We start from the raw sequence: 16,234 nt of genomic DNA on the forward strand, positions 1-16,234 counted from the left end.
TAAATGTATGTGGACTCACACTTAGCCTGGTCTATGGTATAAAGTGACTCGCTGCACTGTTGAGGCTGAATTTCTGTTTATTCTCATTTCAACATGAACCAAACCTGCAGTCAGCCAAGCAAAACAAGATGACTCCATATCACTGAGGTTATTCAGAGATCCTGTGTCAGGTGAGTGGTGAATGGAAGTACATGATTAACATCCCACAGTGCCAAACACATATGAAGACAGTGACACACTCAACATAAACCTTCAGCTTGGTCTCCATTGCAAAGTTGCACCTGTTGTCTTGTTTTTACATTCTTTGTTGAATTCAGAAACCCAAGACTTGAGATGAAGAAAAATGTTAAATAATGGATTTAAAAAAAGATGATTATTAAAAAAAAGTATAGTAAAACTAAATAAATACATGAGGTGATGATAGTTCTGTTTACTTTAGAAGTTATTATACACTGTATGCTGTGATTCTGATCTGGGAAACATTAAAGACATTCATAGCCAGTCTGACAATTTTGTCTCTTTATTGAATCAGTTAACAGGAGTGAGTAAAGTATACGTGTTAACTATCACATAGAGAATGAGTGACATTTGAATTCTTTTAAACAATGTAAATATTCAGAATCAGATACTTCACAGAAACAAAAACAAAGAGATTCTAAATTCAGATTTAGGAAAATCATTCATTAAATGCTGTTTAAAACATGACAAATCTATCTTGTACCTTGTAATAGATAAGGAACAAACTAACCTTAATCCTAACCCACTACAAACTAACCCTGACCCTGTCATGTGAAAGCTACATGTTGACTGAATGATCGTTTAACACATTGAAACATTTTGCATCAGATACGTCCCATACCATGTTTTTTTAAGTTCTAATAATCAATACCACATGCAAACTGAGTGATGTATAAAATAAAGTAAATATTTGAATCAGATACATCACAGAAACAAAAAATAAATCACTCTTTATAAAAACAACTTCCTGTCCTTTTATGACAATACCACATAAAGACTGACTTACTATAACTGTAAATGTAAATATTTGACATCAGATAATTCACAGAAATAAACAATAACAGTAAACATATCAGATATTTGAAAAAAGAAAAACTTGCTTCTGTCATTTTGTTGCCTTTCACACAAAGATAACAAATTGAGACTCAGATCAAACTGGAAATATTTTGTATGTTCTTAATTATTACATGAACTCCAAGTGCACAAAAAGCTCTTAAAATATTGATGAGGTCAACTTTAACATACAGTGAAAGCAGATTATTTTTATCTACTATGTCTGTTGCAATCTCAGTGAAAGATGAGCACTATTTGCAATGACTTTCTCTTATATCCACATTATAAGCCATAGTGGCAAAATGTCTACATGTACTGACAATATCTTCAACCTTGTCATCTTGTATACAATATGTGACTGTTTCTGATTTTGAGTGAGGAAAATCACATATGTATATAGATTAAAAAAAAGACACAAACAAAATGAATGAATTATGAGTAAATAATCACATCAACTTTAAAAACACAACTTTCTGTGGGATTACGGCAGTACAATATGCAGTAGTATGTAATACCACTGACGCGTGTATGAAAAAAATGTAATGTTTGACATCAGAAATATCACAGAAACAAAAACAAACTTATCATCCTTAATCAGCAAAACAACTTTCTGTCCTGCCATGTAAAGACTGACTTTAAAACAAAGTGCACTAAATGTAAATATTTGACATCAGGAATTCCACGTAAACAGTGAAAGACTATATATCAGATATTTGACAAAAAGAAAAACAATTTTCTGTCACTCTGTTGACTTGGTTAACTGTGCACATCTTTTTCAGTGGCAATACAATGACATTCATCGATCACACAAAGATTATAGATTCAAACTCAGATCAAACTGGAAATATTTGTATGTTCTTCACATGTTAAATGACTCAGCGTGTAAAATAGCTCTTGAAAATGTTGATGCAGTCAGCATTACATACAAACAGTGATTATTACAGCAGATTATTTTGATTAAACATGTTTATTGCAACCTCAGCTAAAGTTAGGCAGTATTGCAATGATTTTCTCTTATATCCACATTGTAAGCCATAGTGGCCAAATGTCTGCGTGTACTGACAATATCTTCAACCTTGTCATCTTATATACAGTATGTGACTGTTTCTGATTCTCTACTCTTCTAAATATCTATGAAAGGTAGATGTGTACATCTGTACATGTGAGGAATGTTAGTACTCTCATTTCATGTTGAATGTCTTTTTCAGACTCTCCTCTGCCTGCTCGTATGTGATATTCTTCCAGGTTACTGGAATATCAGCAGGCTTTGCATCATATGCTTCTGCAAACTCATCATTGAACTTTGCCAGCACGTATTTCCAGTAGTCTGATGCCTGAAGGCTTGCATCTGGAGCAATTTTCCAGTCTGGGAAAATTTTTGTGTAATCCTTGTAAGGGTGCCATTCACCATTTGTGGCAGCGCACTGAAAACGCGTGTCACTGACCACCGAAGAAGAGCAAATGTCAATGACAAGGTTTTCTGTTCCATCCCATCTGAATCTACCCAGACCCTTTGGTCGATGTAGTGAAGTTTGGTGCTCTGTATGTTCTTTTCCTCCTGCCTCACAAGGTGCTTTGCAGAATGGACACTGTTTACCACAGCCGATCATTTCTGAAAAAAGCTCGTTCTGAGGATTCACATGAAGAGATTTCAGTTTCATTTGGATGTTTGTTTCTTTGAACTTCTTCCTAAGAGCTTGTTCCATGTCCTTCACACACTCAGTGAGCCAGTAAGCAAACTGTTCCTGGTCAGCATTGTTCAGGATCATGAAAGCACCAAGAGCATCCTGGGAAATGACCAGTTTATCACCAAGTTCCTGACAGACATTCTCAACAAATGTCTTCAGGTTGCCACTCTTTTCTGTTTTAGCTTTGTTGATAGCAATATTTATGCTGGTGATTCTTGACTGGAGATGTTGATCTTCAAAATCAAACATTGGAGACCCATTTGAGAAATGTTTTAAGATGCAATCAAGAACCCATTTGTTGGCATACTCCTCATATGAGCAAATGTAGCTCTGATACTTCTTAAAGTCCTGCTTTGAGAGCAAATCCAGTAAAATTGAATACTGGAAGAACATCCGTGTGCTGAACTCAAACTTTGTCTTCATTTCACCAATGATATCAGGACCCAAGGAACGGTTGATGAAGTCTTCCACTGCAGGCCTCAAACAGCGTTCTGTGAATTCTTCTGCTTTCTTCTGGCACTGGTCTCGTTTATGGAACACATCCTTGAAATCATCACAAAACTTTTCTTTGTTTTGATTCAGACATCTGTAGGGATCATTCTCACGCAGGAAATCTTCATGCATTTTCTGAAACTGTCTGGCTGCAAATCCACAGATGTGCTGTTTGAGAGGAACTTCAAACTCGATCTCTATCTTCCCATTCTGATTGTTTTTCAGCTTCTCATCAATCATGTGTAGGATCTCCTGGATGTAAGTGTCGTGGTAATTGCTATTTCTTTTCACTTTGTCAGTCACAATCTCTGTGCAGTCCGTGATGATACGGTCAGCTATATTTTGTAAAGCCATTGCGTGATCTTTCCAGAACAGCTTGCCGACTTGGAGTTTTAACTTTTTGAAAAATCCTTCCACGGCATATTTGAAAGGCCCCTGTCCAAAATCTTGCAGACTTTTCTGGCTCAACAGGTCACATGCTAGACTCCCCTTCTGTGACAGATTTGTTCTCAGGTAGTGGGACACATTTGCGGTGACATCTGTGGCCTTTGGCTTGGAAAAAGATACCTCATTCACTGCTTTATACCACATCTCATCAAATACTTTGTCCAGCTCCTTGTCTGTCATCTTGACCTTTTGTTTCCGACATTCTTCAATCAATGCACATACTCTCTCCTCTATCTGTGTTGTGTGATTCTCCTTGATTCTGTCAATTTCTGTCATTCCCTGTCTGATCTTAGCTGTTGCTGTGAGCTGATTGATTACAGAGTTCTCCATTTCTCGTCGAAGGCTCTTTGCACTGTTCACAAAGTCTTCTCTGTATCCTTCAACTAGATAGACATGACCGTCTGTTTGCTTGAAGTACTCTGCCAGATTTTCAAGAATCTTTGTCTCCCATTTGGACAGCTCAGCGCAAGCTTCACTTTTTAAATCATTGAGAAAATCTGACATGTTAGATGTCTCAGATTTTCCAGCAACTGTGCCAAAGTTAGAGATCTTTGTGTCAGTTTCTGTAACCCAGGTGTACATCTCTTTTTTGAATTCCCATTCCCATTTGTTGCATTCTTTGCACAGCCTCATGTATGCATCAGCCACCAGGCTGTTTCTGAAGCTGAAGATGAAGTTTTCATGCTTCACTGCATTCCACAGGCTTTTCACCCACTCTGTAAACTCCAAGATATTATTAGCAGACGACTCACAACTTCTTAACATTTGGATAATGTTTTTCTTGAGCTCATAAACAGCCTCACTGTACCCTGCATTGACTGGTGCCATTGGTGGGTTTCCATTCCAGAGACCAGGAACGTACCAGTTCCCAGTGTCTGGACTGTACTCCATCACATCAGTGAAGCTCTTGTTATCCTCTTTCTTTTCCATTTTAGCTGCTGCCTGCGTCATCTCGTTTAACTGCTCCAAGAGCAGTTTCCTGTCTCGTAAGTTCTTCTCATGGGCTGAAACATCTGACACATTCTGGTGAACAAACTGACATTTGGGCTTTTTGCCCACCTCTGTCATCCTGAGAAAAGCATGCACCACTATTTGTAGGATGTCTTTCATTTCTGTTGAGTTCTCCATTGCAATATTGATAATGGTGATATCACTCAGCCCCACAACAAGTGTTGCAAGCTCATTGTCGTGCTCGTGGCTGGTGTCCAGTTGTGCGAGTTCTGGTGACTTTAAGCCCTCAGTGTCAATGATCACCATGAAGTCACAGTTGAGAGCTTTTTTAACATCGTCATTGACTCTGATGAGCAACATGAAAGCACCTCGAGTGCATCGACCATTGCTGACTGCAAACTGCACTCCAAACATGGTGTTGAGGAGAGTGGACTTCCCTGTGCTCTGAACTCCAAGAACTGTGACTACCAGTATCTTGTTCTTAGGAGACACCAGGTCATTGAGCTGAGAGAGAACATCACTCACCCACCTGAGAGGTATGTTGGATGCATCTCCATCTACAAGCTCAAGGGGAAATCCATCAAGCAACAATCCTGCACATAGTTTAGGCAGATCCTGTAACTGTTGACGTGATCGGTTTGTTTCTGGAAGGGAAAGTGAAGCTTCATAGATCTGACCCATTTCACGGAAGAAGTGTTCAGTCCCCAGTGAGCTGTTGGAAAGCTGTCTGTCAATCTCTTTGATTTCCTCTTTGTTCTCAGATTTTTTGGATTTTTCTTTGTACTGCTCCCTGAGGTCAGACAGTTTTTCTCGAGACAGGTTATCGAGGTTCATTCGCATCCATTTGAGGAAATAGGATCTCTCTGTCCCTGGGCTTGATATTGCATTGATGAAACATGTCATTGCATCTGACATGTCACAAGAGTTCTGTTTTTTCCGAAGTTTTTCTTTCTGTACCTGAAGATCACTTTTGTACTTTTCTATGTTTTCAGACCCAACTTTTCGAAGCCGAAATTCTTCCTTCTCTAAGCGAGATAGTTCCTTCCATATTTGATCATGTAGGGGTAGCTGCGCTTTTTTATATTTCAGGATGTCTTGAATTTCTGCAGTGATGGCATCAGCATTGTTCTTGGCACTCTGGCACTCTGGACAGTCTTCATCCACCCAGATTCTCAGTTCATGGGCAATGTCAGCCATCTCCTCGATTCCCATCTTCCTCTTTGAGCTCTCAACTACATCTCTGACTGTGACTCGCAATTTTTTGACAAAGTCTGCGTCATTCATGTGCTTAGCTTTCAGAAGAATATTCTTGTTAGTCAAGCGCAACTTGGTTGCTACCTTTTTTAGACCATCCATACTGAAGTGACTGCTTTGATGGTTTCCCACCAAGAAGATCTCTGCCTTGTGTTGTTGGTTCATAAGCAGCTCACAGTCAGAGTCCAGACTGTCAAAGAACACAAAAACTGCTGCAGATGTCTGACACAAAAAAGAAAATTGTGTTTCAAATGAAGCAATGTCCCCACGAAGGTTAGCTACAGCTACTGGCTCACTGAAAATGTCAATGTTTTTGTTCCCACAAGGAAGGTACCAAGAAATTTCAGCTAATCCATTGGATATTTTCCTTGGACTGTCACCACACTCCATATCACGGTGAACAAAGGTGTCATGGTACTGCTGAGAATTGCTCAGAAGCTTATTGAGGATCTCTGACTTGGACAAGGAGCACTCACCCATTCTCACAAAAGATATCATTGGAAGTTTAGAGACAACAATTCTGTCTTCAATAAAGCCTTTGGATTCTGAAAGTGACTGAGGTCTGTGCTTTTTAACAATGTCTCTCATGGCCCAAAGCATGAGCGTGCACTGCTTTGTGTCACAATCAGGGAGCAGCAGAGGCACAGAAAACTGACACATGGACATTTTGAGAGCCATTTCCTGCTGTACAAAACCATCAGAGCACAGAAAGAGAGCAGTGATTATGTCTAGTGGGTTCAACATATCATCTGAATGCTGACTACTGAACAGATTATCAAGATCTAATTCTGTCTTTCCTGATGCACCATCACAGGCTGACTCACAACCAGATGTACATTTCACATTCCTAGCTGTCACATTAACCATCATCAGTTTCTTTAGAAAATACCATGGAAGGTCTGAATTACAGTTGGCAGGTTCATCAGTGATGGTCTTCTCATCAATCTGAAGTACTGTGCTCAGCGACAGCTTCTCTTTGTAGAGCTGCTCCAACCCCAGATCCTCCAATAAGCTCTTCATTTGTGTCTCTGTGGATATGAAGATGTTTGTTACTTAAAACCAGTCATACAGTAGATGATTTCATGAAACATACAGTTGCAGGCAAAAGTTTAAAGAACATGTACATCACAGCAGTTTTCAGTTCCAATGATTTCTACAGCTCTCATCTCTCTGTGATGGAATGAGTGGAACACATTCTACTTTCTCACAAAAAACATTCATGAAGTTTGCTTCAAATAAAATAAATTATTATGTTATAGGTGTCCAATTTTATTGACACGTGAATGAATGCATCTTTGCATGCTGAGATGTTAGGAAATGCTGCCTGCTGCATAATTTTGCATCTCATCTTTTCTTTGGAGCTGAAGTATGCTAGATACGTCAAAATAGGATTACAAAATAAATTCAAATGTAAAATCACCAAAATCTCAAATAGTTTCTTGTTGAATCTTTGTAATAAATCTGCCCATCCATGTAACACTTGGGTCCAGAGCAATTATTATTATATTAAATCTAGTTCTATGTTAAGACAACAAATCCAATTTTATAATAAAATGAGATCCTTGCAATTTTTACAAAATGTATTAATTTAAGGAAAATGTGTTATCATAATCAAATATACTGTAAGTATAGTATAAACAGTGCATATTGTTATAGGCAGAGTGTGATAAGGGGTGACACCATTTAAAAGTATGATATTTATCCTTTGTACAACCAATAAAAAGTTATTTTGAGTTTATTTCCATGGCTGTTTTTTTCCATGAAATTCTACTATGTTGTCATTAAACACTTGTGATGAACATTGACATCACCAATTATTGTAATTTATTAGGAAACAAAAGATTTAATTGGATTTAAAGATTTTTTGTAACTGTAACTTTGAACAACCTTCTCGTACTAAGAACTTGGAACTTGAACTTGTCACACAATATTTAAACTGATATTGTTATACAGTTAAGTAGGGTTGTAACAAATCACTGATATGAATCGGAAAACGGTTTAAAGTTAAAGATACAACTACAGTGATACATGGACCTCTGGATCGATCTAAATGTACTGTGAACTGGTCGATGGCCTGATTTTAAAGTTATGAATTGGTTGAGTGAAGCTGCTATGCTGCTACTTCCTCACAGCGTTTTCAAACTTTCGTAAAAGTTCAAAGGTCAGCGCGAGACTCGCAAGATGCGGCACAGAAACGTTAGCGTAGTGTTTGCAAGGAAACAAAAGCAACATGTCTGACCAGATTTACAATGCACCGTCAAATCAAAACACAAAAGTTTGGAAATGATTTGGATTTCAGAAGGATGGAAAGTTGGACAAAAATCAGGCCGTTTTTTAAGCTCAGCATTTAAGTACAGTGGTAGCATGTACAGTATCTTAGCATACACCTGGTGAAACCTGTGCAGATGACGAGGATGCTAGTAAAGCTAGCACTAGGATAGGGGTCAGCAACCTTTACGATCAAAAGAGCCATTTTTGCCCCCGTCCCTCACCAAAAAAATATGTCTGGAGCCGCAAAACATATTTGTGTCTTATAATGAAGGTAACACGGCCTAGAAAGTCTAAATTAGCCTATCAAGATTATTAATCAGCCTCAATGAGCGTTCATTTATAATTCCACATGATGTGGCAACTCTGCAGTGGGCTACTTAAGTTTACAGTATAAGGTACTTGAACTTTGCATTTCCATTTCAGTGATGCCATGTTTTGGTGCATTTATGAAATAGAAGAACTAACCGACAATAAATAGAAATAGAGTAGCAATACAGAACTATATATGCAGACCTACACAAGTCCTCCATGTGTTTGTGAAAATGTACAAAATAAAAAGTAGCATATTTTGATAATAAATAAAACACATAGTGGCAGGCAGTAAAAGTAAAAAAAGGACAGTTTAAATTTATTTTAGTCTATTTCAGTGTGAGTTAATCCTTTTTTATCCTCGGCCACATACAGCAATCAACCCTCGGGCTTGAGCATTAAACACAATGTGTTAACTCAGGATCATTCAATTAATCACAACTTGATAGAACAGATACAATTCTGTGTGTAGGCTACGCATTTTTACTTAAGGAGAATTCAAGAATCACTGTCGGCCTAAAGCAGTGATGATGATAAAATATATATATGTATATATACATATATATGTATATATACATATATGTGTGTGTGTATATATATATATATATATATATATATATGTATATATATATATATATATATATATATATATATATATATATATATATATATACATATATTATTCATTTTCATGTAAAATGTCAAAGCCACAGGGAGCCACTGCAGTGGGGCAAAAGAGCCGCATGTGGCTCCAGAGCCGCAGGTTGCAGACCCAGAGAGTGAACACTTTTTCCAGGAACCACTTGGCGAGGTCTAAGGTAATCACAGTATCTATAGTCCGTTTTAGTGCTAAGGACTTACAACCTGTCTGCTTTTGTACGTATTGCTATCATTAGCTGTATTCTGTGACTGCTGGTAGTACTGCACACTGTTAACTGTCATTGTCTACTGAAATGATGTGCTGAATTGAACCATACTGCACACAGTTTACTGTTTACTGACATGATGCACACTGTTAAGTTAATCCAACTTTTGAGTTTGTTATCGGTAGAAAACATTTGTCTGAATGTTAATCATAGCTGTGATATTATACATTGATTATTACTAGGAAGCAGAGGATACAGTCAGGTACATCCAGTTCAGAGAGGTCCAATGCAGACAGACCTAGCTCAGAGAGACCCTGCTCATGGAGATCCAGACTCAGCTTGCAAAGCTGTGGCTATTTCCTGGAAGCAGTATGTACCAGTGTTGACCTGCTACATTTTGAACTCCCAAAAATATGAGTAGAAAAAAATTGCTTGTTAACTATTTTGCCATCACTACATGGAAGTAATTGTGTCATAAATAAGATGTACAAGTCATGCCATCATCCATTTCAAAGTGAGTTAAACATTTTTCTTGCACAAACCCTAATTTGTGTGATAGTGGATGGCTTCACAGTCATTTCCAACCTGTGACTGCTCCTGTTTGTAGTCCACACCTTTAAAAAAAACACCAGTGTCCCTGTCCATAAAAAGACTAGATCCCTCTGCCTGAGCAGCTACTGTCCATTATCACTAAATCAACCATCATGAATCACTTTGAGCCCTGAACTCTTGATGCCCCTGATAACCTCCATCTTAACATCAGCAAAACAGAGAGGTTGATTGTGGACTACAGAAAATGACGGGGAGTTGTACATGCTCCCGTCACCTTCAATGGGAGATGGTAAAGAGAGTCAGCAGCTTCAGGTTCCTTTGGTTTCACAATAGTGAGGATCTGACCTGGACCAAACACATCAACACTAACACAAAGACAGCAAGACAATGGCTCTTCTTCCTCCGCAGACTGAGGAGGTTCAAAATGGAATCCAACATACTCTCCAACTTCTATAGGGGCACCACTAACATTATCCTGACTGGCTGCTTCATCACCTGGTTTTGCAGTTGCACCACTTTCAACTGTAAGGCTCTACAGAGGTTGGTGAAATCTGCACAGCACATCACCAGCCACCATCCATGGAGGACCTCTACACCCAGTGGTTTACGAAGAAAGGCAACTGGATCAGTACATACCTCACTCTCAAGTCTGTCTGAGTGGATTTGCATAGGCTTAATACACAATTGTTTCAAGTCTAATTGAATAATGGACTTCCTGGGAAAAATAGATTACACTGCACTATTCTAATGATGACGATGAGCGGCTGAGATAGGGGTGTGACTCCTAACAGGGCCGGTCTGGGCTCTAACAAAAGTCTTAAACAAAGGAACATGTGATTGGGCTGTCCTCACAACCGAACAAAGTATTTAATCACAGAGCTCAGCTAATCAATCTAAAATGGTTTGAGCTTACTAGCTGCGTTTACATGGACACTAATATCCACTAATAATCAGAATAAATGCCCAAGAATACAAATACCTCATGTAAGCACCTCAATCGAAAGAGACTGATCCGATCCGCCCTGATCTGAATTCATTTTCAATCAGATCCACAGGGGTGACGTAAAACTTTGATACGCCGATCAATAGGAAAATAATAACCATGTAAACGCTTATTCCAATCATTTCTCTCTGGTTGGAACAAATATATTTTTTCTGTGCATGCTCACCTACGAGGCATCGTCTTCTCTCTCTCCCTCCCCCTATCTCTCTCCGTCCCCCTCTCTCTCTCCATCCCCCTCTCTCTCTCCCTCTCTCTCTCTCTCTCTCTCTCTCTCTCTCTCTTTCTCTTTTAAACCAACCGGTCGAGGCAGATGGCTGCCCACCATGGAGTCCAGTTCTGCTCTGAGGTTTCTGCCTGTTAAAGGCAGTTTTTTCCCGCCACTGTCGCCAAGTGCTTGCTCATGGAGGAAATGCTGGTTTACTGTAATTAAATTAATCAAGGAGTAAGGTTTAGACCTGCTCAATTTGGAAAGTGTCATGAGATGACTTTTTGGTGTGAACTGGCGCTATACAAATAAAGATTGATTGACTGATAATGGGAGAGCGACGATTGGCGAACACGACTGACTACGGTGTGGATGTGAGGTTTGAGGATAACTCGTCTGAGGCTCCATTTCCTACTCAAGAGGACAGCAGCATTACTGCTAAGTACAATCTTGAACGTCTCATCATTAGCTAACGTTAGCTCAATAAACATGAACGTGGAAGGTGTATTGACAGACGGCGCTAATGAATGAATGAATGAATATTTTCAGTACAGTTGGGGAAAAAATTATTCTATTTCTGGCGGTTAGATGCTTCACAGCAGGCAGAACCGCTTTGCATATGTCAAAAAAGATATATTTGGATTAAATGCATGGGGCATGTAAACACACATCTTTTTCGGATTACATTTTTTTGCACCCATGTAAACAGTTGTGTTGGAATCACTAATCAGAATGATTTCAATCAGACTGAATAAATATTGTCCATGTAAACGCAGCTACTGCCACAAAGAAGGAAACCAAATCATACAAAGAAAATGCAACAGCAAAATGATAATAGAAGTAAAATAATTTCCTTCGACAGCGTTTATGACGATTAACTTGAATTTGAACATGCAAATTAAAAAAAATTCCAGTTTGACACTTGCAGGCATAAATTGCTTATTTCCACTCACTACCTGTCTCAGTCTGTGTCTCTGTACCTTGTCTTTCACAGCATTCCCTTCTCCCCAGGTCCCCTGATTAGTATTTTCCATCCATCCACCAAATGCCCTTGGTCTTTCCTTCCTTTCCCCACCACCTGATGGCCCAGTCCATCTACACACCAGCCCTTTTCCTCTCACTCCTTGCTACATAGACATTGTTGCTCAGTTGTCTCATGTCATTGCCTTCCAAACTGTTATCTGTACTTTGATACCCGTTTCATGGAAACCTGCAGGGTCCAATCTCTGTTGCCTTGCTTGCAACAGCTGTGACAGCTACCCATGTGCCCTGTCCTCCTGTGGCCTGGCAAGTGCACAACATGTAATATGCAAACTCAAAACCCTTAAATATATTTAGAGGTCCAGACCTGGCTTTACTGAGGCAATCCTATGTGAACTTTTAGTTATGGCCAATGCCATTCATAGTGTGTTCATTCATTTGAGGGGCTTTGAATCATGTTGGTTCAAGATACGTTTGTAAATTACAACATGCGTCATGTCTGGATTTGTTGCTTAAATTAACAGAACAAACAACCTCTGCAAAGCTGCATTTGTACTCACGCACTCTTTGATGTAGCAAGTTACAATGGGAAGCCTTTCTGTCTGTCCTTGTGTGTGTGTGTGTGTGTGTGTGTGTGTGTGTGTGTGTGTGTGTGTGTGTGTGTGTGTGTGTGTGTGTGTGTGTATCCCTTTGGCCTTGTGTAATAAAAAATAAATTAAAAAGTTTAAATTTAAATTCAAACCTGCTTTAAACTGACAGACATATATTTTAATATGAGGAGTAATACTACACTGTAACTATGTTAATTAAAGTTTAATAATGGCTTTGAGTTTCGTTGAATATCTTAAACATTGATCCACAATACCGTTTTGATTATTGATTGACTTAGTTTGACATCAGTTATGAAACAGACTGACAGATCCATCTATCAATGAAGGCTCTCTTTAATGAAATAGCTAATGTAAGGGTTTACTCAGCCTTTACTTTTCAGTACCACTACAGACCTGCTCATGACATTGCTGCTACATATCATTGAGGTATTACTTACCATCTTTGGCTGTCAAGGAAAATGAAATAAGAACTTAATTTTTAGGATTTTTGGATGTTCATGTTTTACATGATGGCAGTCACCCATACTTTAGTGACCATCAATCAATGTCTCTACAAACCCACATTGCCCTGAGAAGGTCTTTGTGTTGGTGCACTACTGGAGTGCAGGGGTCTGAATATTACTTTAATTTCACTTTTAGAGTTTTATTTCTATAAGATTGTATTTGATTTAATCTAATACAATCCTCTTGTTGCCCCTACGTGTCTAAATTTATTTTGAAAAATAATTCTTCATTTTGAATGCACTTGTGATTTCCTTTAACTTACTTGTGTTGGCAGATGTTACAGCTGGCTTGCTTCTTCTTCCATTCCTAAGTTGTGCAGAAACCTGCAGAGAGTAACACACCCCTGGACTCAGGTTGCTGAGAGTCAGGTCGTTTGTGTCAGTTGTTTTCTCTTGCACAATTTCTCCCTCATGGCAACACGTTACAATGTAACTCTCCACATCACCAGCAGGGGGATCCCATCGCAGAGAGAGTGACTCACTGCTGACCTGATAGACTGCAATCTGCACAGGAGGGCTGGGCTCTGTGGGAATAATGTAATAGTTTCGCTATAACTGATAATTCATGTTCTGTCAGAGTTTGCCTGCACTTTGAGGTGCAGTTTGACTGCCAAGCACAAGAGGTATGGTAAAAGACAATGACACATATGATCACTTCATGCACTTTGAAGAACATTTTACCACCTCTTTATTCTGAAATTAACCTTCATAACATAAATTCAGAGCTAACCTCTTAGTAAGAAGTACATGTGCATATGTTGAGTACAAAGACCATTCAGACAACACTTTGTAGTTTTAGCTCTGTTTGATTTTTCTTGTATTCATTTGTTTTTCAGATTTACCTGTGAAGACAGACAGCGAGGTTGCTTTGCTTCGATTTCCATTGTCTCCAATCCTTGTGATGCTGAAAGTATACTCAGTCCCAGGAATCAGTCCCTCAACCTCCACAGTGCTGGAGACGTCTCTGATCAAACTGTCTCTCTGTGTGTCGCAGGAGTAGTCTAATTCCAGTGTATACTTAACAGAGTCATCAGTGAGTGGTATACCAAAGGAAACAGTCTCCTGACCAACACTGAGAACTGTTATTTCTGGTGGAGGGACATCTGTCAAAAGAGAAGTGCATCTCAATATATCTATATGTAAAAAATAAACATTATAATAAGAGATAAGAAATAGAATTAACTCAGATTACACTGCACTATTCTAATGATGAGGATGAGCGGCTGAGATAGGGGTGTGACTCCTAACAGGGCCGGTCTGGGCTCTAACAAAAGTCTTAAACAAAGGAACCTGTGACTGGGCTGTCCTCACAACCTAACAAAGTATTTAATCACAGAGCTCAGCTAATTAATGTAAAATGGTTTGAGCTTACTAGCTGCATTTACATGGACACTAATATCCACTAATAATCAGAATAAATGCTCAAGAATATAAATAACTCATGTAAGCACCTCAATCGAAAGAGACTGATCCGATCCACCCTGATCTATCTTAAACATTGATCCACAATAAAGGCCATAATGATTCTGCTTAGTTTGACATCAGTTATGAAACAGACTGACAGATCCATCTATCAATGAAGGCTCTCTTTAATGAAATAGCTAATGTAAGGGTTTGCTCAGCCTTTACTTTTCAGTACCACTACAGACCTGCTCATGACATTGCTGCTACATATCATTGAGGTATTACTTACCATCTTTGGCTGTCAAGGAAAATGAAATAAGAACTTAATTTTTAGGATTTTTGGATGTTCATGGTTTTACATGATGGCAGTCACCCATACTTTAGTGACCATCAATCAATGTCTCTACAAACCCACATCGCCCTGAGAAGGTCTTTGTGTTGGTGCACTACTGGAGTGCAGGGGTCTGAATATTACTTTAATTTCACTTTTAGAGTTTTATTTCTATAAGATTGTATTTGATTTAATCTAATACAATCCTCTTGTTGCCCCTACGTGTCTAAATTTATTTTGAAAAATAATTCTTCATTTTGAATGCACTTGTGATTTCCTTTAACTTACTTGTGTTGGCAGATGTTACAGCTGGCTTGCTTCTTCTTCCATTCCTAAGTTGTGCAGAAACCTGCAGAGAGTAACACACCCCTGGACTCAGGTTGCTGAGAGTCAGGTCGTTTGTGTCAGTTGTCATCTCTTGCACAATTTCTCCCTCATGGCAACACGTTACAATGTAACTCTCCACATCACCAGCAGGGGGATCCCATCGCAGAGAGAGTGACTCACTGCTGACCTGATAGACTGCAATCTGCACAGGAGGGCTGGGCTCTGTGGGAATAATGTCATAGTTTCGCTATAACTGATAATTCATGTTCTGTCAGAGTTTGCCTGCACTTTGAGGTGCAGTTTGACTGCCAAGCAAAAGAGGTGTGGTAAAAGACAATGACACATATGATCACTTCATGCACTTTGAAGAACATTTTACCACCTCTTTATTCTGAAATTAACCTTCATAACATAAATTCAGAGCTAACCTCTTAGTAAGAAGTACATGTGCATATGTTGAGTACAAAGACCATTCAGACAACACTTTGTAGTTTTAGCTCTGTTTGATTTTTCTTGTATTCATTTGTTTTTCAGATTTACCTGTGAAGACAGACAGCGAGGTTGCTTTGCTTCGATTTCCATTGTCTCCAATCCTTGTGATGCTGAAAGTATACTCAGTCCCAGGAATCAGTCCCTCAACCTCCACAGTGCTGGAGACGTCTCTGATCAAACTGCCTCTCTGTGTGTCGCAGGAGTAGTCTAATTCCAGTGTATACTTAACAGAGTCATCAGTGAGTGGTATACCAAAGGAAACAGTCTCCTGACCAACACTGAGAACTGTTATTTCTGGTGGAGGGACATCTGTCAAAAGAGAAGTGCATCTCAATATATCTATATGTAAAAAATAAACATTATAATAAGAGATAAGAAATAGAATTAACTCAGATTACACTGCACTATTCTAATGATGAGGATGAGCGGCTGAGATAGGGGTGTGACTCCTCACAGGGCCGGTCTGGGCTCTAACA

At 38.9% G+C, this 16,234-nt stretch overlaps 1 protein-coding gene across 1 annotated transcript; it reads right to left on the reverse strand.

Annotated features, from left to right (window-relative positions):
• Positions 1-504: 504 nt before the first annotated feature.
• LOC141004127 (up-regulator of cell proliferation-like) lies at positions 505-13,722 on the reverse strand. Its single transcript, XM_073475625.1, has 2 exons — positions 13,468-13,722; positions 505-6,931 (listed from the first exon to the last, which is right to left on the reverse strand). Exon 2 carries the CDS (start codon positions 6,921-6,923, stop codon positions 2,253-2,255), a length of 4,671 nt encoding a protein of 1,556 aa, XP_073331726.1. The 5' UTR covers positions 6,924-6,931; positions 13,468-13,722; the 3' UTR covers positions 505-2,252.
• Between the last annotated feature and the right edge of the window lie 2,512 nt (positions 13,723-16,234).

The sequence above is a fragment of the Pagrus major genome, chromosome 10 (assembly GCF_040436345.1).
Source record: "Pagrus major chromosome 10, Pma_NU_1.0".
Classification (NCBI taxonomy): Eukaryota; Metazoa; Chordata; class Actinopteri; order Spariformes; family Sparidae; genus Pagrus; species Pagrus major.

Excerpts from the sequence above, each read along its gene's own strand:
- LOC141004127 (XM_073475625.1), bottom strand. The coding sequence starts at position 6,923 with ATGAAGAGCTTATTGGAGGATCTGGGGTTGGAGCAGCTCTACAAAGAG.